We start from the raw sequence: 26,048 nt of genomic DNA, 5'->3' as shown, positions 1-26,048 counted from the left end.
CACCACGTACTCGAGAGAACGACCAGCTGTGCTACGATCTACTCCCCAGTCAACGATTGTGAAATACCACTGGAACACTGTCCAAGTAACAGAATTCCTCAAGAAAATCTTCCATTCACTTCAATAATTTATCCATATGTTGTTATCATAACTTTAAATATCCCTTGATATACCTGTAGGTGAAACACGGGTTGTAAATATATTAGCAAAAACATAAAACAAGGAATAATAGTAAGTACAGTGGAACCTTGGATTGTGAGCATAATTCGTTCCGTCAACATGCTTGTAATCCAAAGCGCTCGTATATCAAAGCAAGTTTTCCCATAAGAAACAATTGAAACGCGGATGATTCGTCTACAACACAAAATTATGTATTCGCATACCATTTCTAAACCAAAATATAACGTAAAACAAATTAAAGTGCACTTTTCCTTACAATAGAATCATTGTTGATGTGAGGGAGACGCGAGGTGACATGAGAAGAGTTACTGTGTAGCACGAATTTCACTAAAGGAATCACTGCTATCTGTTGGCTCACTGGAATTGTTTTCTTTTCATTCAACTTTAACGAGGAACCTCTCCAATGACTGTTGCTTTTGCCTCTTTTTGAGGATTTCACGAAAATGTGACATTGCATTGTCATTGAACTGATTCGTCGCTCGCACTGTTACAGCCTCATTCGGGTGGTGTTTTTCTACAACATTTTGCACCATTTCCCACATTTTGCACTTCTCCCGTATCTCAGTTGAAGTCAGAGATTCCACTGATTTTTCCTCCTCCTCTTCCCCGGTCGAGATCTCCATAACCTCCTCCTGTTGTTCGCGATGCAGGTCCATCAGTTCGTTGGTAGTAAGTTCCTAGCTATGTTCTTCCACCAGCTCTTGAATATCCTTGTCATTCACCTCCAGCCCCATAGTCTTCCCCAAGGACACAATTTCTTCGGCAATCGGCGGCTCATTGTCACCAACAATCCCCTCAAAGTCACGTCCAAAAACACAAGCGAAAGAGAGAGTTCTCTTGGTGACTCCATCCCAGGCTTTATCGACGATCTTCAGGCAGTTCAAGATGGGGAAATGATTTCTCCCAATCTCTCGGAGGGTAAGGTTTGTTTCTTCGGTCACTTCGAAGCATCGCTGAAATAATGCTTTGGTGTATAGCTTCATGAAGTTCGAAATGACTTGCTGATCCATTGGCTGGAGTAGTGGAGTAGTGATGGGAGGAAGGAACTTAACTTTAACGAACTTGAATTCCTCCAGTAAGTCGTCCTTAAGGCCTCAAGACCTGGAGGATGAGCAGGAGCATTGTTCATAACCAGCAAGACTTTGAGCGTCAGATTATTTTCTGAAAGGTATGTCTTCACTACAGGACCAAAGATCTCGTTCATCCATTCAACAAACGAACAGGGGAGGGGAAAACATAGGCTCACGTGACGCCCGTATTGCGGAAACTCACTCGCTTATCAAGTTACAATTTATTTAAAATGTTTGCTCGTCTTGCAAAACACTCGTAGACCAAGTTACTCGCATTCCGAGGTTTCACTGTATTTTTATTCCTTCCTGAATAATGTGCTCTTTACAGGTGTGTTATAGTGTAATATTTATATTTTAACTTGTGTGTTCGACAGGCTGGAAAGCTTGTAAGTTAGGCTACATTTAACTGAGTCGACAGTGGAATGTATGGCTTCCTCTAAAAAATCTGTGTAGTCCGCTTGAGAGACGTTAGTAAAATCACTCTTTATAAGAGAACTGGAAAGCTAAAAGGGAGTAATTTGAATTCAGGCGACAGTGGTATTTGCCAACTTAATTTTTCGTGGTTGCGTAATGGGTAGTTTAGGAAGCTGCATTACACCACTTCCAGTCTCCGTCCCGGTCAGACTCTAATCTGTTATGAACTAGGTGTTGTACCCGCCTTTGACGGAACTATCACATAACACGTGCGTGATTACAGTTTTGTCGACCTCTCATGTTGTCGCTGAAATTTTGAAGCAAATACGTGGGGCATTTTCTCCCTGTCAGCGTCTTGTTCTTGCGAACTTGTTTCCAGCTTTGTTTGGCTCTGTACAGTATCATCTCGTTGTTCTGGTATAAAAACCAAGTACCAGGTTAATATTTAGAAAGCACAGACAGTAAGAAGATTCTATAGAGATACCCGTTCCGCTCCTTGGATGAATGGTCAGCGAACTGGTTTTCGATTCAGAGGGCCCTGGGTTTGATTCCCGGTCGGATCGGGGATTTTGAATTGCTTTCTTCAGCTCGGGGACTGGGTGTTCGTGTTCGTCATTGTACTCATCTACACCTACACACATACAGCACACTATAAACCACTACAGAAACACGAAATGGTGAATACATCCCTCCACATAGGATTGGCCTCAAGAAGGGCATTCGGCCATAAAACTTCGCCAAATCCACTCAAAATACCAAACCCAAGAAACTGGGGAATGAGAATAAGATGAAGATCCGTAGAGTCTTCACAAATAGTCAACCGTCCTCTATTAACATTAATCAGAGGGGGAAAAGTTAAAGAGGTCCGACACTTCGAAAATTGAAGGGCCATGAAGGGCTTGAAAATGGAACACTCCCTAGTCCTCAAATGCTCTAATATCACCGGGGGCGGAAAAGAAACAAGAGTTGCAAAGGGAGATCGGGCAGGATAGATGAAAGTGAGGATCGTGTCGCAAGTAAGTGGAACCAATTCCAGGACTCAGCAAAGGGTCCCGCCCAACTATTAAGTAAGCAGTAGGCTCTATGATCATGCGGAGCTGATGAGGTAAACCTCTCAAAGAGACAGGAAGACGAAAATGTCGAGTTGTTTCGACATCTCATGAACACTACGTGCTATTACATCGGTACCAAAATATTTTACAGTGGCCAGGACGCATTGCACCGTTGCCAGTACTTTATACGAGGCTATTGCTTACACTGAGTGCAGTAGTTAGTGAGGGGTTTATCGTAATTCAAAAAACCACTTAATTAAATTTGATATAAAGTCGTGGCATTTAGGACTATTTCATTTGCATTTCTTCAACCACTGATGACTTAACATAGTAATGTACATCATCTTTGGCTGCCTCTACCGTGTTCTAACTTCATTGTTTGGAGAGTAGGGTTGAATTTAGAAGTATCTTTCTCACCATTTATTTCAGAAAATGACCTAGCGATGTACATATCTGCCTAGGCCTTCTTCAATACTGAGATTTTCCCCAGGTATCTGGGGTCAGCAATGCGGAAAAAGATTTCTCTATTACGTGTTTCTGTGGTGATCAGTAGTGTGATATGTTGTATTTTAATGAAGTTATGTATTAAGATGATTATGAACACCCAACCACCGAACAAGAGGAATTAACTAAACAGCCTGACAACTTGGCCCTTTCGGGAATCGAACCCAGGCCCTCTGAATCGATGACCACAACGCTGATAATTCTGGCAATGAGTCGAATGCCTCTACATATTTACAGTGTTGAAATGTTGCAAGGGCCGATGACATTAGATGTTAGGCCCCCTCCCCTATTTGCAGTTGCTTTACGTCGCACCAACACAGACAGGTCTTACGGCGACGATGGGACAGGAGGGAGCTAGACGTAGGAAGGAAGGGGCCGTGGCCCTAATTAGGTACAGCCCCAGCATTTGCCTGGTGTGAAAATTGGAAACCACGGAAAACCATCTTCAGGTCTGCCGACAGTGGGGTTCGAACCCACTATCTCCCGAATACTGGGTACTGGCCGCTATTAAGCGACTGCATTCGGCCCCTTTAAACAACAAACAAGCATCAAAATGTTGCGAGTCTTTAGATGAACAAATGCTCCTTTGATCTTTCTTAGTAAAACAGTGAGCTTCTATCATCAGTTGGCCGGCAGGCGCACCCAGCTTATCTGCCTCCCGTTGACTCATCACTTCCCGCTCCGCGGCAGAGCAACAAGGACAGCACTTCGCTCACTTTATCTGTGCATGGCACGAGATAAGAATTGAAATTAAATAAGAATTAAGAAAATTAGTAATTACGAAACTAAGCCTGTACGTTATGGCAGGAGATGTTGAAAATGTTCAATGTTTCAATTTTAACATTTTCGTAGCCCATCATGCTGAGCTCTTCGAAACCCCGGCTTCTTGTCCAAGTCGTCTTAGGGATTTTGTAGGCGTATGTTCTAATCTTATTGCGATTTCATTTACTTTTTCCTCGTTAACCCCTCAGCGCCGACCTCTATACGTGGTATAGACCCTCTTTTCTTCCGTAGCCGCCGACCTCTATACGTGGTATAGACCCATACATGGTTTCACATTTACGGCTATAGCGCGAAGAGTTTTGGAGTTATGGATACGCAAATTGTTGTGTTTCCAAGAAGAGATTTTGGAGATTATCAGTGTTGTAAAATAAGAATTGAAGATCGTTAAAATGTAGTTGTTTTTGCAAGGATACATATTTGTCAAGTAAGTCTGAGCCCTAATCTCTGTTTTTCTTTTAAGTCCGTTTGCTTCATTCTTTCCCACAGAATAAAATAAAGAAATGATGATCTGAGTAGTTTGTCTTTTCGCATGATGCTCTTTGCTCTATTTGTACAGTGACAGTGCGGTTTATTTGTTATATTTACCTTTATTTCTCGGCTTGTAATATTTTCGTAACTCTCCACGAGCGCTCTGTGTAGGCATCAGTTAGTGCTGCTTTCTGTCGTACGATATGAGAACAAACTGTGCATGGTGTAGATCACATTTGAAAGACGATGTCTCAACCTTTTATCTGAAATATGTATCGAGTTGGTTTATTTCGTCATAAATGTTATTCCCCTCATTCAGTTTCGTACTGCTGCCTTCGGTCTCGCTGCAGCTTCATCAGTCCGTGTGACGCGCCGCGCTCAATGGCTAGCTCCAGCCGTGGTTTGACTGACAGTAACGTGCTTGATATATTGTATAATTCAGATGAAAGTTTAGTCGGAAGTAGTAGTGACAGTATAAGCAGCAGTGACAATGAAATAGATGATTTGGCTGTGGCGGATGCAGTGGTAAATGATGAGAGTGACGATGAGGAGGAACCAGTACTTGGAAATTTCGTGTGGGAGACTATGGATAATTACACAGGTCAGAGGGAAGTTTTCAACAGTGAATTCGGACCAAGAGGTGGTGCACAAAATATCAGGGGAATCGTTGAATGTTTTGAAACGTTCTTTGATATTAGCGTAGTAGAGTTAATTGTGAAAGAAACTAACAGGTATGCAGAGCAATATCAAAATGCTCGTGGAAATCTTTTTTCGTTTCGGTCACCCGTTCGAACCTGGACACCTGTCACAGTAAATGAAATTTATACTGTGTTAGCTTTATTTCTGCTGATGGGCATTGTACAAAAGCCAACATCTCGGTCTTATTTTTCGAAGAGCAGGGTCATATCAACACCTGGGTTTTCAGATGTCATAAGTAGGGACAGGTTTGAAATGATATGTAGGTTTTTGCATTTTATAGACAATAACAGCTTGTCTACATACCAAGGGCCTCCCAAACTGTTCAAAATATATCCTATTCTGTGTCATTTGAATAACAAATTTCAGTCCCTGTACTTACCACAGCAAAATATTGCTATTGATGAAAGTCTGACTCTGTGGAAAGGGCGCCTCTCGTTTCGGCAATACTTGCCGCTAAAGGCCTCAAAATTTGGCATAAAAACATTCGAACTGTGTGAGTCAAGTACTGGTTATTTGTGGTGTTTTCTTGTATACACAGGGAAAGGAACTCTCATTGAATCAACTCTTATCACACCCGAAACTCCGAAAACTGCAGCAATTGTCTTGAAATTGTTAGAACCTTTGTTAGGCCGCGGACACACCTTATGGATGGACAATTACTACAATAGTCCAGAATTAGCGAGGGCTCTAAAACAACATCATTCAACAGACTGTGTTGGGACACTGAAACTGAACAGAAAAAACGTTCCCAAGGAAGTAAAAGAAAAAAAACTTAAGAAGGGGGAAATAATAGCTAGGCATTCTGGGCCCGTCACTGTGCTAAAATGGTGTGACAAAAAAAATGTTACGTTCTTGTCCACATACCACAATGAAGAAACAAGACCTGTTACTAAGAGGGGGAAAGAAACAGTAAAGCCTTTATGCGCGATAGATTACAACTATGGCATGGGGGGCGTTGATCTCAAGGACCAGTTACTACATATGTTTTTAGTCGAAAGAAAGAGAACAACTAAATGGTATATAAAGCTGTTCAAAAGACTATTGAATGCAACCGTCCTAAATTCTCTAATAATATTCAGACAAGCCACAGGGACAAGCATTGAGCAGTTATCTTATCGGATTCAGCTGGTGGAAGGTTTGTTTACAAATTACGCTCGCACGGGCGGGGAGCGAAACATTCAAGGCCGGCGCGCATCAGATAATACAGTTCCAAGGTTGCAAGAAAGACATTTTATCAGGAAATTAGCACCAAAAAGTGAGAAATCCAAACCTCAGAGACGTTGTGTCGTGTGTTCAAAACACGGCAAAAAGAAGACGTCAGTGTACTGCTGCCAGGAGTGTGACGTGGGTCTCTGTCTCGAAGAGTGCTTCGAACTCTATCACACGAAACTAAATTACTAAGGTAATGTGAAAAAATGATGTCATTATCTGCATGTACATAGTTCTATCATAAGGAATTCCAAATTTCGTGAATATCGTGCTACTCTTATACTTGTAGTAACGCTTTAAGTGAATCAATGTATTTCAGACGCGCGTAGTTGAAATCTCATCCGGCCGCGGGGAAGGAAGCTCTTTAAATGGCTACGACGCTGAGGGGTTAAGTACACGCGTTTTAACACTTCGCCTCTAATCAAGTAAAGAATCACTTCCTCTCAATTTGTTTACGAGGTTCCACACGGTCTCTCTATGTGGAGGGCGCACACCTAGAAATTGTGTTACAAAACGCCTAACGACTTTTCTGCAAGGCTTTGTTTTCTCATAATTATCTTACATAAATACCTTTCCACTATTGTGTACACGTGTGGAGGCATATTGAGAATTATACCCCGAAGTAACACTTCATAACTCGAGAACAGTTGGAGCGAGAGATCAATACTTGATACACATTCTAAGCTCGGACCTGAACTGTGAAGTGCGGTCATTCCCGTGCTGTCGCTGGTCTGTGTCACGCAGCTGTGAGCTTGCATTCGGGAGACAGTGAATTCGGGTCCCACTGTCGGCAGCGCTGAAAATGGTTTTCCGTGTTTCCCATTCCCACACAAGGCAAGCGCAGGGGCTGTACCTTTATTAAGACCACGGCCGCTTCCTACGCACTCTTAGCCCTTTCCTATCCCGTCGTCGCAATAAGACCTATCTGTGTCGCTGGGACGTAAAACAAATTGTAAAAAGTAAAGGAAAAAATATATGTTTGTAGCAAAATTCCACTTACGCTGTGTTCTAGCAGAGAACGCCAGTAAAGCCCGAAATATAAAACCATCCCATGTTTTGCAACCACCAACGAGAGCTGTACTCTTAAAGTACAGGTATCTGTTCTTCACCGTGAATTTGTGTTTAGTAAGAGAACATATCGTTCACACCGAGAAGGAACTACGTAGGAACGCTTGGGCCGAGCTGTTGGGTTCTGATGTTGAAAATCAGCTGCTGTTCCCAAATAGAAGTGGAACATCTCCGAAGGTTGTTCGGGATGAGAGTGGTGTTGCTGAGAGTTGTGATATTTGAACCTTACTGTCTTTTCATGTACTTGTACGATTCCATTGTGGTAGACGACAAACGTATTCACTATAGTTATTTTCAGAACACCTAGTCTTAATCCTATTACTTAAAAAGATTTTGTGTAGTATGTGGTGCCGAAAGTTATGCATTATCCTGTTTATTCGTCTTCGAGTGATGTCAATATATTTTGGGAGTTTGATTTTCCACCCTGTCTTGGTCGTACATCTGCCCTCGTTTGTCTGTGGATTTTTGAGGTGGTTAAAAATTCATGCTTACTACACAGTTTGGCCTATGCCGACCACTTAGTCTTAATGGCAGACTCTGCTGAAAGCTTGCACTCTAATACCTTGGAACTTCAAAATAGTTGCAATGAGTATGATATGAAAATTACCCTTTCCAAGACTAAAGTGATGTTAGTATGGAAGAAATATAAGAGAATTGAATATCAGGTTGGAATACAAAACTGAACACGTAGATAATTTCAAATATTTAGGGTGTGTATTCTTCCAGAATGGTAGTTTAATAAGTGCTTCGTATTCCAGCGTACGCTCTTCCACCATATTTATCAATCAAAAGTAATTTCCTGATAGTGAAATGCATACAGTTTTTGTGTTGTGGCGGTTAGACAGTCACTCAGTTCATCCTCCGAGTTGCCTAGGTGACGAATTTAAACGGATTCAGCAGTAATCTGTGATGAAAAAAAAAGAAATGGCGTATGGCTTTTAGTGCTGGGAGTGTCCGAGGACAAGTTCGGCTCGCCAGATGCCGGTCTTTTGATTTGACTCCCGTAGGCGACCTGCGCGTCGTGATGAAGATGAAATGATGATGAAGACGACACATACACTCAGCCCCCGTGCCAGCGAAATTAACCAATTAAGGTTAAAATTCCCGAACCTGACGGGAATCGAACCCGTGACTCCTGTGACCAAAGGCCAGCACACTAACCACTTAGCCATGGAGCCGGACAGTAATCTGTGATATCTAGATCCCTTGAAATACCTGTGGTATCGAACGGCAGGGTGACGTAATGGACGAGGGGAGGTGGACTGAAGTTGAAGAGTGTTCTAGGTGTCATCAGGCAAAATGAATAATGTATTGAATGAAATAATCTGTTGTCGAATTACATAACTTGGTTGTGTTATTCGCCTGATCTCTAACGTATTTTACTACGTAGTACCAAAGAAATGATTTTAGGTTTCACTTTGATAAGTACACGGTGTGAATAATAAAGCTTCTGCAGCCTGTTGTCTTCATATGAGCAACGAATTAAACAAGAACTTGACGTCGATCTGAGGAAGAACCAGCCACGAAACTTCAGTCATGTACAAAGAACATCAAATATTGTTTGTAATATTTTGTGCCCATCCTTTGGTCATGTTCCAGGGATTTCAATGAAAAATCCCGTGATCTAGCAGGTCAGGTCAGAAGGAGAATGAGGTTATGTATTGCGTTGTATTGTATGAAGGATCTTGTATTCACCCGTACATGCAGTACGACATTTCGTTGAGGTGAAGCAGTCCTGAAAGTCCGCAAGCTCTGCAAGTGCCAGGTGGCTAATGATACAATGTACATTACCACTGACGGTGCAGATACGAACTTTAAGTAACTTTTCTAACATAACCAATATGATTTTTGTACATGGGTCCTACTAGAGGTCTGCATAAATCGGTTTGGACTTGGATCGACTTGGACCAACCAGCTAAGAGAATACAATCAAATACAGCCGTTAACATGGCGTGACCAAAATGAACGAATACGTAGAAAAATGGTGTTTTTCTCATACTTACAATTTAGTTGAAATGTTTCACTATAAGGGACACATTCCTACGACAATTTCTAGGGTTTTATATCGTTCATTCCTTTTGCCGTAAATTGTGTCCATAAGAATTTGCCATTCCTAACTCCTTGCTCCAAGATTACTGGTACAACTGTGGCCTCTATTATTGCTCTAAATGATTTATATACATTGTATATCATTGTAACTTATATTCACGGTATAACAAAAAATAATTATATTAATTAATGACTAGTGTATAATAAATGAAACAACTTCTTTCTCACGCGCAATAGGAATTAACACACAAAGAGCTAAATTGTTTATAATTATGTCGATCATGGTGGTGATTCTGCAGCAAATTAAGGTATTAACCTGAAGGGACAGATTTGACAAAGGCAGAAAGGGCAGAACGTAAACACACTCGGCCGGATCTTGGATACTCGGTTGTAGTATTCAATACTGCTTCACAGAAAAGTTTGGCAGTTTGACTATCTAGTCGGGGGTCAGATATTATTTCATTTAGCCTGTGGTCTTCACATTTGGTCATGCAGGAAGGGCTCTAGTTCATGCGCCGCGTCACTCACTTGCAGACAAATTCCAATGTCATATGCGTGGCGAAGTACTTTCTATGAGAGGTTTGGATCCCCCACCGAGCTCGATAGTTGCAGTCTCTTATGTGCGGCCAGTATCCAGTAATCGGGAGATAGTAGGTACGAACCCCACTGTCGGCAGCCCTGAAGATGGTTTTTCGTGGTTTCCCATTTTCACACCAGGCATATGCTGGGGCTGTACCTTAATTAAGGCCAGGGCCGCTTCCTTCCCATTCCTAGCCCTTTCCTGCCCCATCGTCGCCATAAGACCTATCTGTGTCGGCGCGACGTAAAGCAAAAAAAAAAAAAAAAATTAGATCCCCCAAGGAGGGAGGTATTAATCCAGGTTGCGACTGTCGATGATACCAGATATTTACTCCAAGGGCACTTTTGTGACGTACTTATGAAATGTTGCACCGAGAAAGTAGTGGACTTTTACGTCCCTGCTCTTTCCAGCCTGAAAAAGTCGGTTCCAAACAGCAGTGCAGAGACTACAGTAATGGATATTTAAAGCTAAGTCTTCTCCATACAGGTTATGAAGGCCCTGGGAGGGTTGGAACGTAAAGGCTCTCACAATCCGTAACCTCGGTACTTGGTGGGGCGCGCAGCTGTGAACCTATATTCGTGAAATAGTGGGTTCGAACCCCACTATCGGCAGCCCTGAAGATAGTTTCCCGTGGTTTCCCAATTTCACACCAGTCAAATGCTGAGACTATACCTTAATTAAAACCATTTCGAGACTGGCGAATTTGACCAACTTCAACTACCACCGAATTGATCTAGGTTCGAACTTGCCAACTTGGAGTCAGAAGGCCAGCGCTCTATCGTCTGAGCTACTCAGCTCGGCTGTAGCAATAGACTGCTTGGATTTACTGTAGTAAAATTATTTACAACTTTACAAACCTTAAATCCAGGTAAAAATCCCTGACCTGGCTGATTACCCTTAGGAATCGAGACCGGCTAAGAAGAAATGCAGAATGCTGAACATTCGGGCAAGAAGCTGGACTCGTGCCGATATTTTGTGTAGCACGCAACAGAATTCTTGCGGGATAAAATTGTAAGAAAAGCAGTTAGTGGGACGTTAAACTAAAATCATTTTTAATAAAATCCTTGGACTGACTAGGAATCGAAACTGCGTGTCCGGGTGAGAAGCTAACTCCCTATCCCTTCACTACAGACCTCGTTGCTTAAATAAATTCTACATTCAAGTACTACTCTAGCTAGGCTGTACATCACGGGAGATAAACTGTGAAGTCAGGTTGCACCTTACTCAATGTGTTGTCGGGTAACTACTGCACCATCGTAAAAAGCCATGTCTCCTTACTGCTCACTGCCCAGAGTGGATGGGCGTGAACGGGAAGTCAGCGAGACTGTTGTAGAAGTATTGGTAGTTCTCAGAAATACAGTCCTAAAGAAATAACAGTTATTATTATCAGTACATACGAGTACATGTTAACAGGTGAATTTTTGAAATGTATAGTTTCTATTTAACATTTGTCATTATCGTAATGCAATATTTCAAATTTGAAAACAATATGATACACAAAGATTCGAGAGTAATTAAATTTCCCATTTATATTGGATTGCAACTCGAACATTGAAATGTACGATACAAAAAACCGGTTTATTAACTCGCTAGTTGTGTGATATTTTACCTCAAATCAAATCAAATCAAATCAAATCAAATCAAATCAAATCAAATCAAATCAAATCAAATCAAATCAAATCAAATCAAATCAAATCAAATCAAATCAAATCAAATCAAATCAAATCAAATCAAATCAAATCAAATCAAATCAAATCAAATCAAATCAAATCAAATCAAATCAAATCAAATCAAATCAAATCAAATCAAATCAAATCAATCTTTTTGGCAATCAAAACATTCAAATGGATAGTTGAAAATGGATTTCTTAAAATTACTTATTCCAGTAACATTTGAATTCTTTCTCTATCACCAGAGACTTATTTCTGAAAATCTTTCATATTCTATATTCTAAAATCCTTGGACTGACTAGGAATCGAAACTTCTATCATTTCGTTATATTAGAGGAACACAAGAAGTGTATGGAATGGTTCTTTTAAGAGGAACTGAGAGTATACAGTGTATATTCACCCCAGTAAAGAAATATTCTTCTTATTCTTATTATTATTACTAATTATAATAATTAATTAATAATTAACACTATTAATCATAAATTATAATTATTAATAGTAACAGTAATAATGGTGTGTGAACTCCGGAGAGGCCTGGTGCAGGTCTTTCGAGGAGACGCCGTATAGGCGACCTGCGCGTCTGTGAGGATGAGGCCCTACCTAGGATGAATGCTAATGATAAGGACGGCGCAAACACTCAGCTCCGGAGAGAGAAGAATTAACTAATGAATGTTAAAATACACTACCCTGCCGGGAGTAGAGCCCGGGACCCCTCGGACCAAAGGCCAGCATGCTAAACATTTAGCCATGGAGCCGGAAATAATAATAATAATAATAATAATAATAATAATAATAATAATAATAATAATAATAATAATAATAATAATAATAATCACTTTTGACATACCCGACAATAGAATGCGTTTAAATATAATGAAAGTGCTATAATGAGAGATGTTCTTACATTCGCATGTGGTTATAAAGATACTGGATTCTTTGCAGAACCTGCTTGTTAATGAGACGAAATGAAAAGGAAAAACCAAACAAAAACAAACAAACAAACAAAATACAGTTCATCTAATGTTCTCTTCATATGTTATTATCACTAATATGCAGATGCCTGAGGTCATAATTAATATTCGCAAGAGAAGTAAAATCAATATTATTATGATTATTAAAAACAAAACTCAAAGATCTGAATAAACGTCACAAAATAAGGGCGGGACATCAATTTAGAGAAGGTTAATTTCCCTTGCTGCGCAGTGCGGTGAATCGATGGATTAGCATCAGCAGTGTCTGTTGTGATGGACCCACAGGGTTGGGAATAGAGAGACCACATGAGCCCCTCCCTTCAATGCCTTTCAATGCCTAACGATAGGATCCTGATATTAAAATCAGGTAATATACCCGAAAATAGTGTTCAAGTCTTAATAAGTTCATTTAATTAGTTCACTAATTAAATTTGAGTAACATTTAATTTTTTTTTCACAAATAACCAAATTTACAACAGTGTTGTAATAATAACAATAATAATAATATATTTTTTACAATTTTTCTCTGCATCGCACCGACACAGATTAGGTCTTAGGCAACGATGGGATAGGAAAGGGCTAGAGTGGGAAGGAAGCGGCCGTGGCCTTAATTAAGGTACAGCCTTGTGTGTAAATGGGAAAACTGGGAAAATCATATTCAGGGCTGTCGGCAGTGGGGTTCAAAGCCACTATCTCCCGAATACAAGCTCACCGCTGCGCGCCCTTAACCCCATGGCCAATTTGCTCGGTATAATAATAATAATAATTATTGTACCGGGAGGTACACCTCTGCGCCGCGCGTTCAAAATGAGCGCCTAAAAGAACTCCTCTATCTATCAAACATGAAACCAATAATACAACAAGTTAGAACTTTACTCTGAAGATGTCACCACTGAAATCTAATGTAATTTTGTTATTGTGAAGTTTCCTGAACTGTGTGAATTTCTACTTGCTTTGTTTGCCATTCATCAAGAAGTTTGGACATTCTCCCATAGATGACACTACCAACAAACTATGATCATGCACCCTGGTGCGAAGTGAAGGAACTTTTGATTTAAAGAAGTTTTGTATTCATAAGGTTTTTTTACTAACTGATGTTCATTTATTTTTAGGTTGGAAAATATTTATCTTTTCTTTCCGCCAGTTTTGAATCTAGCCAATCCGTAATTTCTGTAATTAATTTTCTACCAATCACAGTCTTCTTCTTCTTCTTCTTCTTCGATTTTGAGTGTAACTTGTAAATTATCCAATAAAATCGAGAGGGTGTGGCTAGTTTAATCTTGAATGCTCTCGAACTTTCCCCGAGGGTTTATAAACTGCGGCTTTTCACGTCTCTTGGCCAATTGATCGTCATCTGACCTAGTGTGTGTGTGTGTCAAAGCAGGAGGCGGGCGGCCGCTCTTTCATCAGGCAGCAGTACACCGACAAGGTAATGGCCACATCTTTATTTCTTGCTAACTCCGCAGTTTAACCTGAGGGAAAGGTCCGAATCATTAACTATGTAACATAGTTTTCCTAAAAATGTAACTTTCTGCCGGCTAATGCAAAAACTTCATAAAATCTTTAACTGTAAATCGGGGATAGAGAGTGATGGACCCTCTCGAGCTCCCCTTCATATTGCTTTGAGGTGATTACGTTTTGTAACTGGTTTTCTTCCTTTCCGTAATGTCTTAATTTATCCTTATACGAGTCACCTCCATAGTTTGGGAACAGCCCCTGTTTCATCGGCCTAGTGCCCTTTAGGTTTTAAGAATTCATATCTAGGAGTGGAAGTACACGCCTCCATTCAATTTTTGTTTCGGGCCATTTGCTTAACCTGTTCTTTTCCGCAAAGGCCCAATAGGTTGGGTACTAGATAGCCCTGTTTCAAATTTGAAAGTTGTACCTTGATGGCGAGTGATTGTAATTTTGTGATATTGCCTTGAATAGGCTTGGAAAACTGAGAGCACGTCAGCTCTTTTCAAGTGTTGTAAAAGTGTCTCTGGGAGGCTTGATATTGTAAGTTGGGAGCAAGTGCTCCTTGTATTGAGGGATTTCTACCCTCGAGTAAATTTGTGCTCTGTTGTAAATTTTAGCTAGGAGCTCAAGAATTGTAAAGCGAGGGGCTTGCAGCCCAGATTTTTAAACTGTCACTAAATTTTGAATTTTCTTGTCTTGTCTAAAATGGACGTTTCATTGCTATGAAAATTTGTTAAGGATGAATTTAAGAAAATATAACCTTCAGTTTAAGTTTTAAATTCTTTTCTGGACATTGTAGTTAGACCCATTCATCGCGGCACCTTCTTTCACCTCTGCGGTCCACAAATACCCCGGAACAATAATAATAATAATAATAATAATAATAATAATAATAATAATAATAATAATAATAATAATATTATAATGTTCATGGCTCGACAAAAAGGATCTCCTTGGACTTGTTGCCCTAAAGTGGGTTTCATAAACGTGACATTACATCTATGGTACAGGGTTTTTCTGCTATTTTATCACCCTAGATATCAAGAGACTGCGTTCGGAGAAGAACATGCAATCATGAAAATAGGAGATGAGTTCCTAACTAATCGCGCTGCGCAGACTTTCCATGATTTTTTAGTATAGTTCGTAGTTCTTATTTTATGTATTCATTATTCTTTCATTCATAGAGGAACGCGTTATAACTCTGTAATACCATGGAAGGCAAATTGCGTTTAATAGTCGTATGTGAGATATTTACAATGTACATAGACGCAGCTTCAGGTCGGCAAGACATAACTCACGTTCGACGACAAGAATCAGTACAGTGGTCTGGATTTCGAATCCTGTGACTTTCTTGATATTCCTTGGGCATTTCCACACTCTTTCCAGGCCACCACAAGAATGTGAACAGTCGTTGTTCACCCCAGTATTCAGAACTTTGGCATAGTTATTTTTGTAGTGCTATTCTCATTTTTTTTTGGGTGGGGGGGTTTGTTAAGTAGACCATAGTCGTCATCTGCGTACTTTACGTAAATCCCATCTAGAGTAACAAAATAAACCGCGACGCAACCGCCGATTATGGCCTTGACCTGCCCAGACGATTGTTGCTACCCTGCCAGATAGCCTGAAAATACTGGAGTTCCATGTGTTCAGCTTCACAAGGTCCGCAGCTATGTTGCTTGGCTTTTCTTGACCGGGTCGGCTGCCACTTTCATCGGGCAGCTCTCCAGTTGGTCTCATGAAGACGAGTGAACTCCGTCCCAGTCCTCACCCAGAAACCCAAGGACTCCAGTAACAACACATCACAGGGCTGACTTTCTATACTTGAATATCCATGTAAAATACAGACCATAGATTGTTAATGAGCGGTCTCATTCTACGCGACATGTGTGCTTGGTAGTATTTATTTTCAGCTGATTTAAAAATCACCGAGGGTAGGATAAATGACAATTGGATTAAAATTCATCTGTCCTCCGAATTAGTGAGTTGTTTTCAGGGAGACGATTGAACATCATAAGAGTGTACGGCTGAAATTAAATAAATGAAAGATACAGATTAATTTGGACTGAGAAAGTCCTTAAAATAACCGTACCAACACTCTATTGTATATATTCGACAGGAAATGCAAAGTTGTGTATGAATGATGACGATGATGATGCTTGTTGTTTGAAGGGGCCAAACATCTAGGTCATCGGGCCCTATATATGAATGTAAGCTCTAACCTTTGGGTTCACTCAACCTGACGTTGCACACGTATATCAGTGTAATACATGAGAGTAATTTACACGTATAAAATACAGACTAGGATGCATCGTAGCCGAGTTGAATTACCACTTCTCACAAATAGACCTAATTAGGCTCGAATCCCGGTCAATGCACCTGGGATTTAAAAAAAAGAAAACTGATGTCCGTGTGGATCGAATTTGATGGAAAACTGGAAGTACTGTAACTATTGGTTTTAGTCACGCCGACGCACACACACAAACACACACACGCGCGCAACATTCAAGTTCGCTTGAAGGTTTCACCAGGTACACCCGAGTTTGTCTAGGGAAATCCGAAGAAGGATTAATTTGTTTATTCCTACAAAAACAAATTTTGGATGTTTGAATCTAAAATAAATCTGTTGCTGACATAATTTACTCCACAGCAGTAGCTCCTCAGGTAAATCAGAGGAAATTTGGTGTTGATAAAAAGTAATACTATGCAGATTTTTATTATATCAGCTAATATTAAGTACAGTTTCAACCAAGTAGGTCTAGACTATATTGGTTGGAAATATTAATACACTGGCGCAAACTCAACATCCTGGTTTAATAAATTACAATTTTGCCTTCTCATATGCGTTTTAGAGAAGTAAGTCTCCTTGACTGAGCGGTCAGCGTTGTGGCCTTCGGTTAAGACAGTCCTGGGCTCCATTCCCGGCCTGGTAGGGGATTTTAGCCGCGTCAGGTAATGTGTTTGCCTTCGGGACTGGGATGTTTTTGGCTATTAGATTTAGTCGCTCCGACGCAGAAAGATTTTAAAGCGACGACGTGATAAGACTGAAAGGGCTTTGGCCTTAATTCTTCTACAGTCCCAAAATTTGCCTGCTGTGAAAATGGGAAACCACGGAAAGCCATCTTCAGAGCTGCCGGGAGAGGGGCTCGAACCTACAATCTCCCGAATGCAAGCTAATAGCTACACGGCGTAGACCGCGCAGCCTACTCCCTCGGTCTGCTGGGTGTGTGTGTTTGCCTCACTACATATACACACAACACAGCACACTACTAGCCACCACAGAAACACGCAATGGTGAGTACATCCCTCCACGTCAGAGAGGGCATTCGGCCAAGTTCACATACGCGACACCAAGGTGTAGAAAGAGTGGCAGAAAAAGAGGATGTACGTTTTAGTGAATTAATGAAAGGTATGATGGGAAATAGTGGACGATTGTCTTGTCACATCCATTTATTCTCATTCTTACGCCCTCTAACGCAGGGTGAGGATGGTAAGACTTCGTTCAGTGTTATAAAATTCACCATAGGCTTTTGATCTTCACAATAAAAATTGACTTCCTCAAACAATTTCAAAGAGAAACGACTTTTGCTAGTTTAAGTTACATAAATTGTATGATTCTGAGTGGTCCATCCTTCAGTCTACTTGTTCGGAAAGAGTAAAATGTGTGTGAACATCATTTGTATTTGTAATCAAGATCGTTTGGGGAATGGTCCAAAAAACCAATATACTAAAATTTTCAAGTTAAATTAAAAGTAAGACATTAGTTCCATAAAATGTAGTGAAGAGAAATGTGTTTATACAGAGTACGTAATGACTGAAAGCTGAAGAATGCAGTTGGACCTAGAAGTGTGGGATATTTAATGTGAAATGGAAGATTTAAAAAACTTATTTAATTTTTAAGTAATATTTTAGAAAAAGTAAGGCGTTTGGAGTTATTAATTTCTGGTCAATATCAGCTTCCTCTAGTTAACAGCCTTCATGTTATTAAATGGCGAATGTAGTAGATATATTTTTCCGCCAGCCAGCTTTTTAGAGAAATATTATTTCATTTTATTTAACTTAATTAATCTAACATAAAACAGGACACAAACGTCCCCGATGACAGTATACCTACACAGATATATTACGTACATTACAAATTAGTACACCGCTAGCCATTCTCGCACGTTACTGTGAGCTACGTGAGTTGTTAACTATAGTGCTATTGTGCTACGATAGCATACATGTAGCATATAGTATGAAGCTCACGACTCCTGAACTAAATAGCTCCTGGGCAGGTGACAAAAATCTGCCTGTGGTGATGAATGAGTTAATTTAGTTGTTCATAAACCCTTGCTACCGGGATTTAAGCTAAGGACAAGAAGTGGTGACACATAATCATCATCAATAAAAATGAAATTGAACATTTTGACCGTCGAGTTGTTCCTATGAATTCTCATGCTATTTCTAATGCAGAGTCCAAGTATGCTACCATTTGCCTTCCTATCATGAATATGCTGACTCTCTACTCTTTGGAACGTTTCACTAATCATATCCGTATACTTGTATAGAATTTCCTCGTCCTCGTCTGCAGGCCGACCTCACATTCTGCTGGCGATGATGATTGTTGTTTAAAGGGGCTTAGTATCGAAGGTCATCGGTCCGTCACTTTCTGTATCTTAGGTCTGGCGATACTCAGTTCACTGCAGATCACATACTGGTCTATATCATCGGAAAAGTAATACCCGCAGATTTTTTTACAGATATCCTGAATTCTAATTCGGTTATTGTGGATCTGTTGCGCCTACCTTCCCATGTGCAGCGGTGAATAGCATTATGTTAGCAACTGATAATCACTCATTCGTACAGAATTCCAGTAAGCTCTTCCCATTCCTGTTGGCTTCCGTGATTTCCCCACATTTATCCATTACCTGATCATATCCTTCAGTGCTGTTTCCAATTCTCGCATTGAAATTGACCGTTAGCTCTACCCTACTGTTGCTGATGACCATGTCTACATCACTCAGTGCTACATAAAACTTGTCAACTTCATCCTCATATGCAACCTGACATGTTGAACGCACGGAGGCAATTCGTCCCTGTTCCCTCCAACTCCTGAATCTACCTATATCACCGGCTCATTTATGCAGCTAACAGAAACTCTTTATTGTATGCATTAGTATTCCTAATGAGCAGTCCCGCCCTTTACTCTGCCTTTTTCTTCCCGTTTCAATACCTGTTAAGAATACTTCATAACATCCTATCTCCTCCTCGTCATCTCCCGTTACCCTAATAACATTCACTCCTAATGCATCCAGACGCATTTTCTTTGCTGACACAGCCAGTTCTAATTTATTTCTTCCATGAACCCAATTAATACTGATAGCTCCCATCAAATTCCGTTTCGTTCGCTAAGTTGTTTCGAAGGAGTCCCTCAGCTGTCAAATGAAAGTGACACTCTATTACTTCCATAATTCCGAGGCCTGCTTAAAATATTCTGAGCTCGGGGAAATCCATGAAGCAGATTCTACCCTTCTTCCACATAATACCAGTGGGAATCTCTCCTCTGATGATTTAGGGACAACCGATATATCTATCTTTTAGTCCTAGTAACCCGACTACAAGGAAGGCCACGACTCAGAATGTGTCCTAGAAGCCCTTTATTATTCCATGGCAACTGTTATCCCTACTCTCAAGCTACATCCGCACAAGATGTGTCTTGCTTAGCGCCTAGATGGAGGATAGTCGCTTGGATGATTCATCCAAGCGACTCCCGAGGATTAATGGAAGTGGCCACACCGAGCGCTTGGCTTGGCTTGGTTCCCTGGGTAGTCGCTAAGAGTCTATCCTAGCGAACGAACTGGGCTGTTTTTTCAAGCTTCTATCTAGGCCGAAACGTGAACTTGTTTTGGTGTTTAACGTACATTTTACGTAACTTTTGTTCACTTTTGTCTTGAAAATGGATGAGTTACTTGTGTCAGCAGTTTTTAAAAGAGAAGCCTTGTAGAAGTCATCCCATAAGCTACACAAAAAATGTCATTATGTTCAGAGCTTTGGGAAGAGGTAGCGCAGGAAATTGGCAAATATCAATAGTTTATTTATTTATTTATTTATTTATTTATTTATTTATTTATTTATTTATTTATTTATTTATTTATTTGTGATACTTAAAGCATTTATGATTTGTGATATTGATGAATATTTCTATCAATACTTGTTTCTTTGAAATTAAATGCGGCACTTATTTAGGCGTTGGGTTACGTTTTCAGGTAAAGGGTAATCTCTCTGCTACGGTACAGCTCCATTTCTGCTTACTTCGTGTACCGAACAAGAAGAGGAACGCAGGTAGAATAGTTCGTACTTCAAAATGGAATTATCAGTAAGAAGTAATTTTCTTCCTTACATCGACAGAGACATTTTTTAAGTCGTCCTCGTCTTGAGAGCAACTAACGCAGCTTCAGAAAGGAATTTGATCAAAGAATCTAAGTTAACACTTCCTGTGCAATAAACATCTTACATCAGAATTAAAGACCAGACCGTAGACAGTAAAACTGATTTCTTCAAACAGGAGTGTAAGATATTTATTGGGTTATTGTATTCTGATGTATAATGTATTTTATAAATAAAAGAGGACAATATTTACTCCTGTGATATTGTTGGAGAATTTTGTGACGGAGTTTCCACGCACTGTGTTGCTTTATTTGTAGAACCAGTGCAGTCAATTGGTAGAATGAGTTGATCCCTAAGCAGGTGGTCTTGCTGAGTCTCTAAATCTTCACACCGTGTAACACCGTGTAAAGAAAAAATAGATAATTGGAAATAGTCCTCATTAATTGTCCGAATAAATATCAACAAATGTCCGGTATGCGCATCGTCTCTGCTTTCTTTAAGAACAAGTGCCATAAAGAACAGTCGGATACAACGCGTTTTGCATTAATATAAATCCAATTGCTTTTATCCTGTTGACTTGCGGACCATAAACATCTGTAGTAATTTTGTTACCATTCATTGATAAGTATACTGTAGCGCAAATGGAAAATGAACTTCATGTTCTTTCCATTGAACGTCTTTGTGATCATAATCGGATGGTTCTTCATTAATTCAACGTGCTTTGATAATTAATTTATAATTCACGAATTTATGAATCGTTACGATGTTTGAGTTCAAAAATATACACAGCTTTTGCTGCTAAGAATTCTTCTTCAGTTAATTCAGCATGATTTTTCTACCGCGATATTTGAGATTTGATGAGTTATATGATATTAAGTCGATTCCACTATGAAAGCTATCAGTTACGATGCATAGTCGTTCCAAATCAGTTTAAACAAGAATCAACGTTTCCATTCAGTTACGAATTATCAACTTTCATTACCAACTTTCTTCTCAACTTAACGCTAGCTATATTCTCCCTCACATTTCACTTATAATTTGTGTCATTCCCAAAAAACTAAGCTATTGGTCTCACGTTCCCTATTAGGCCGTGAAGACCCATGGAGGAGTGGCAGGTATAGGTTCCCGCTACTTGCATTTCCTTCTTTTTTCTATTGGTTTTACGTCATCCTAACTGAGACAGGTCTTACGGCGATGATGGAAAACCATGGGAAATCCTTTTCAGAGCTGCTGGCAGTAGGGCTCGAACCCTCCAACTCCCAAATGCAAGCTAACAGCCACACAGCTCGAACCACGCGGCCAACTCCCTCAGTAAGTCTATAATTTAGGCCCTAAGTGGGGTAGAATGGTCAACTATGTGCCCCACTGCCTTAGCCCCAGGAATTAAACTGGCGCTGACCTCTGGTGTAGGCTGGGTGAATTTCCAGGTCATACCCAGCTCCAGAAGGGAAGTCCTTATTCCATATTCTTCAGTTACCTGGGGAGGAATATAACTCACATCCTTCTGGATGAACAAGGCACGTATTGACCGTCTCAGCTAGACAGCCTCCACACAATGATCGTGACAGAGGAAACTACAGTTTTGAAAGAGTGCTCCTAAGAGTTAAATATTGCTGCACGGATATTCATGTTCACCTAACAAATACGTTCTGTTCAGTTAACTGCATAGCAATTTTGCTACACACGTATCTCCGGTGAATTTTGGGATACTCTGTTTGTAATGAAAAGGCATCTTAACCCTAATAATAGTAGATAGTCACGTCAAATAGGTTACAGAGGTAATAGCGGAAAGCAGGCTTGAAAACTTGCGACAGCGACTGTGTCTCACCCTGGTGGCTGGAAGTGCATACTAACAACTGGGCATCAGCAGCTATGAAGTGATACAATGTCAAGTGTGAATAATATTTAATTATTTTAAGGGAAAATGGCTGGAAGAGGCAGTATTTGCGCTATATATGGTAGTAATATTTACAGACAACCACATGCGTCCAAGACTTTCTACAGATTTCCGAAATATAAAAAAAAATGGGAGCATGAGTTGAAATGTTAGTATAGATATTATGTGGGACAATTGCTTTTTGTTGTTGGTCTTCAATAAAGTTTTTGTAAATAAAACAAAATTAATGATTCCTATACACCTCAACAGAAAAAGAAAAATGTCAAATTACAGAAAGTAACACATAGGGCTATGTGATTTCTTGTTAATGTGCATGTATATCAACATAATATTGTATTTATATAATTATGGTATGTGCATGGTTGTCGCTGTACATAGCTAATCTCTAATTACAAAAAAATAGAATCCACGGTATGCATGGCTTAGTGAATTTAATGGAAACAGTTTCATGGCCTATAGTTCTATGTAAATAGTTACAGCAATTTCTGATGTCTAAATTTTAATTTTCTGAAAATAACGTACGTACAGTAGGCTAAGTTATTCATGAATGTAGCCTGTATAGTTGACGCTTTTTATGCCTTATCTGAAAAAATTGCAGTCAGTATAGCATGTAAGTGTAAGGGGTTTTATTCTAGCTGAAGGCCTTGTATAGATGTCACTTTTCATGCCTTATCTCGTGAATAATAAAGTATTATAATCCCAAAACAAACATTTTGTACATGAAAACCTGTTCCTTAAACCTTTCAAAACTTAAAAGCAATATGTTTTCGTATACAAGTAAATTTCGTGGTCTCTGGTTCAGGTATTTTGTCATAGCAGCCAACAGGAGCAGATGAGAGCTGTAAATAGTTATAACCGCGAGCCGCTTGGTGGCGTTAGCGACGCAGTCTCGTCGGAAAGCTATGTTTTTTCGAGAGAGTTTCCGCTATTATCTTTGTAACCTGTTTGGTCACATTTTCACATCACTAAGAGAACCAGAATAGAACGTTATAAGATGAAGTAACCACACATGACTAATGGGTATAATGAAACTGCACAGATATTTTATGAAATCGCAATATCCATTTAAGTATTCTTGCGCTATCTCCTTTAATTTGCAGTGATGTTAAAATTTGATTCTGGAATGATGCCATAGTCATTAATTGACATCATCGCAAACGACATGTTAAATTTCTACTACTCCATTGAAGGGGCAGTCTTCTGTTCAACTGTTGAAAATTGAGTGCGCTGATATGCAGATTATTTGATCTATCAGTGTTCACTGAACACATTAAGTCCACACGGTTTCCGCACTAAACTCTCACACCATCCAATTATTCGTTCCAGAACATGAAATAAAATATTTTTCGTTCACTAAAAAAATTTTCTGTGATAATTTCTAAATCATAAGATGATATATGGATAATTTATTCATTGAAGTAATGTCATTTTACAGCATATTCTAATGAAATCTTGTTTCTGAAAGACATACTTCGAAATTGTCCTTGTTAGATATGAAGTATGTTTTCAATTTCCGGCTGCTCTAGTCCTCAGGTCAGATTCTTAGTTTAATCCTATGTGCTCTACAATAGCTTTTAATATATTTTCTCATAGGTAACGACTTCGCGAGGAGGGGTGGGGGTTACGGGTTGACAAGGCACTTTCTGGCCCTCCAAGGTATGAAGACTGAGGTATCGCTCCTCAGTAAAGTTGATGGGGATACTGCGCCCTACCGTCAATTTTGAGTATAAGTAGATATATCATGTTTCGAATCTTCGGGGATTAGGAATCGATAACAGTTTGACCAATGCTTAGGGAGCCCAAGTATCATTATGGTTCATGTCCACTTACCTGATCACATGTACAAAATAACCCCCCGTACATCCTCGAATCGGTATTATCTCTGTATCCCTTTCGTCGTGCAAGATTTCAGTTTCAAAGGAGTCAAATAGCCAACAGTAAATAGCCTTTATATTACATACGTTTGATCAGATTCAATTCAAATTCCTTTTCGCCTCGTAAGTTCTGGTTCTTTTGGTTCATTAGCACCATGGAATTTCTTTACCAGCTAGGTCTGGATTATAGAGGTCGAAGATATATCTCTGATGTGTTATGGGACAGGACCGGGTCAACGCCGTTTTCACCATCAACTGGTTTCGAGAAGAAGCCTTGAAGTAGGACTCAGATACATTGGCTGGAATGGCTTGAGCCGTAAAGCTTTCGGTAAAAATGTTAAGATGTGACACCAATTTAAAAGGAATTACATTATTACTACCAGTAAGAGCAAGAAAGTTATCAAATTCCCGAGGATGGGAATCAGTTCAAAAGTTAGGATTGCCATGTATTAACAAAACATGACGTTGGTTCAGAATATGCCCGACGTTTAATAACAAACAGAACACACTATTTAGGTTAATATTTAAGGTGTAACATTATTTACTTGAGTTGTGTAGTCCATATCATTGAGGGACCGGTGATGATACACTGTATGAAACGCTAATATTGCCCATGTTGTTGAACGTTCTTGTCTCCGGAAGAATACTTATTAAACGTAATGTTGCGAGATTCAACACTGGTCTTACCTGATTTTTATAAAATATTTCTTCTCTTTAGATATATCTTTCAAGATCACTAGCACCTTAATTTTTTATTGCTATAAAACAAAAAAAATGACGCACTTTGCCTTACTTTCATTACATCCAAATTTAAAACACCGATCATTTTGCCTCAGTGTACCCGAATATTTACATTTTCACTTCTGAGTTTCCCTTTCGCCACTTATACGCTTAGACATGTTCGTTTTATTGTCTCAATTTAAGGTTTTGCAGCAAGTATTGAAAACTGGTAGGTAACTCAAAATATGGAGAGAACACAGCAAACCGCATCTGTGTAACTAGCGTACAAACACTCATGACGCAAATCAGTGAGCGAATGATGTAATATTGAAATGAGAATGCTGATTTCGTGAATCAAGAGGTTGAGATGTTCGTTAATTCCCGATCAGGAATCATTCCCCAAGCCACTTCCCTTTTATGGTGCGTAGTTGCCAGTCGAGTGAAGCGTCGCATGTCGTGATCAGTTGAATAATTCTTGCATCAATACTTTCAACTTTTAAACTTAAAAACGCACAATAAAAAGGAGTGGTAATATTTAATGCCGGATATTAAGGAGATCTGAAAATTCCTTCCGTCGTACAGGTAATTAAAATGGAGGACATGCCCGGCAGACACCTGAGGAGTGGCAGTCCTGTTAAAATTATTATAGGTATTACGACTTCATTCCTGAAGACGTCGGTGTGGAATACGACGTTATATAGGAGTAACTCAGCGTGGATAATGGTGTCAAAACGGAGAAAATAGAACCATCTGAGACTCTTTTTTTGCTATTTGTTTTACGTCGCACCGACACAGATAGGTCTTATGGTGACGATGGGACATGAAAGGCCTAGGAATGGGAAGGAAGCAGCCGTGGCCTTAATTAACGTACAACCTCAGCATTTGCCTGGTGTGAAAATGGGAAACTGCGGAAAACCATCTTCAGGGCTGCCGACAGTGGGGTTCGAACCCACTATCTCCCGGATGCGAGCTCACAGCTGCGCGCTCCTAACCGCACGGCCAACTCGCCCGGTCTT

The 26,048-nt window shown here is 39.9% G+C and overlaps 1 protein-coding gene across 1 annotated transcript; it reads left to right on the top strand.

Annotated features, from left to right (window-relative positions):
* Positions 1-5,818: 5,818 nt before the first annotated feature.
* Positions 5,819-6,571, top strand: LOC137498418 (piggyBac transposable element-derived protein 4-like). The gene has a single exon (XM_068225903.1). It carries the CDS (start codon positions 5,819-5,821, stop codon positions 6,569-6,571), a length of 753 nt encoding a protein of 250 aa, XP_068082004.1.
* Positions 6,572-26,048: the final 19,477 nt, after the last annotated feature.

The sequence above is a fragment of the Anabrus simplex genome, chromosome 2 (genome assembly GCF_040414725.1).
Source record: "Anabrus simplex isolate iqAnaSimp1 chromosome 2, ASM4041472v1, whole genome shotgun sequence".
NCBI classification, from domain to species: domain Eukaryota; kingdom Metazoa; phylum Arthropoda; class Insecta; order Orthoptera; family Tettigoniidae; genus Anabrus; species Anabrus simplex.
This window is presented reverse-complemented; position numbering and strand designations above follow the sequence as displayed.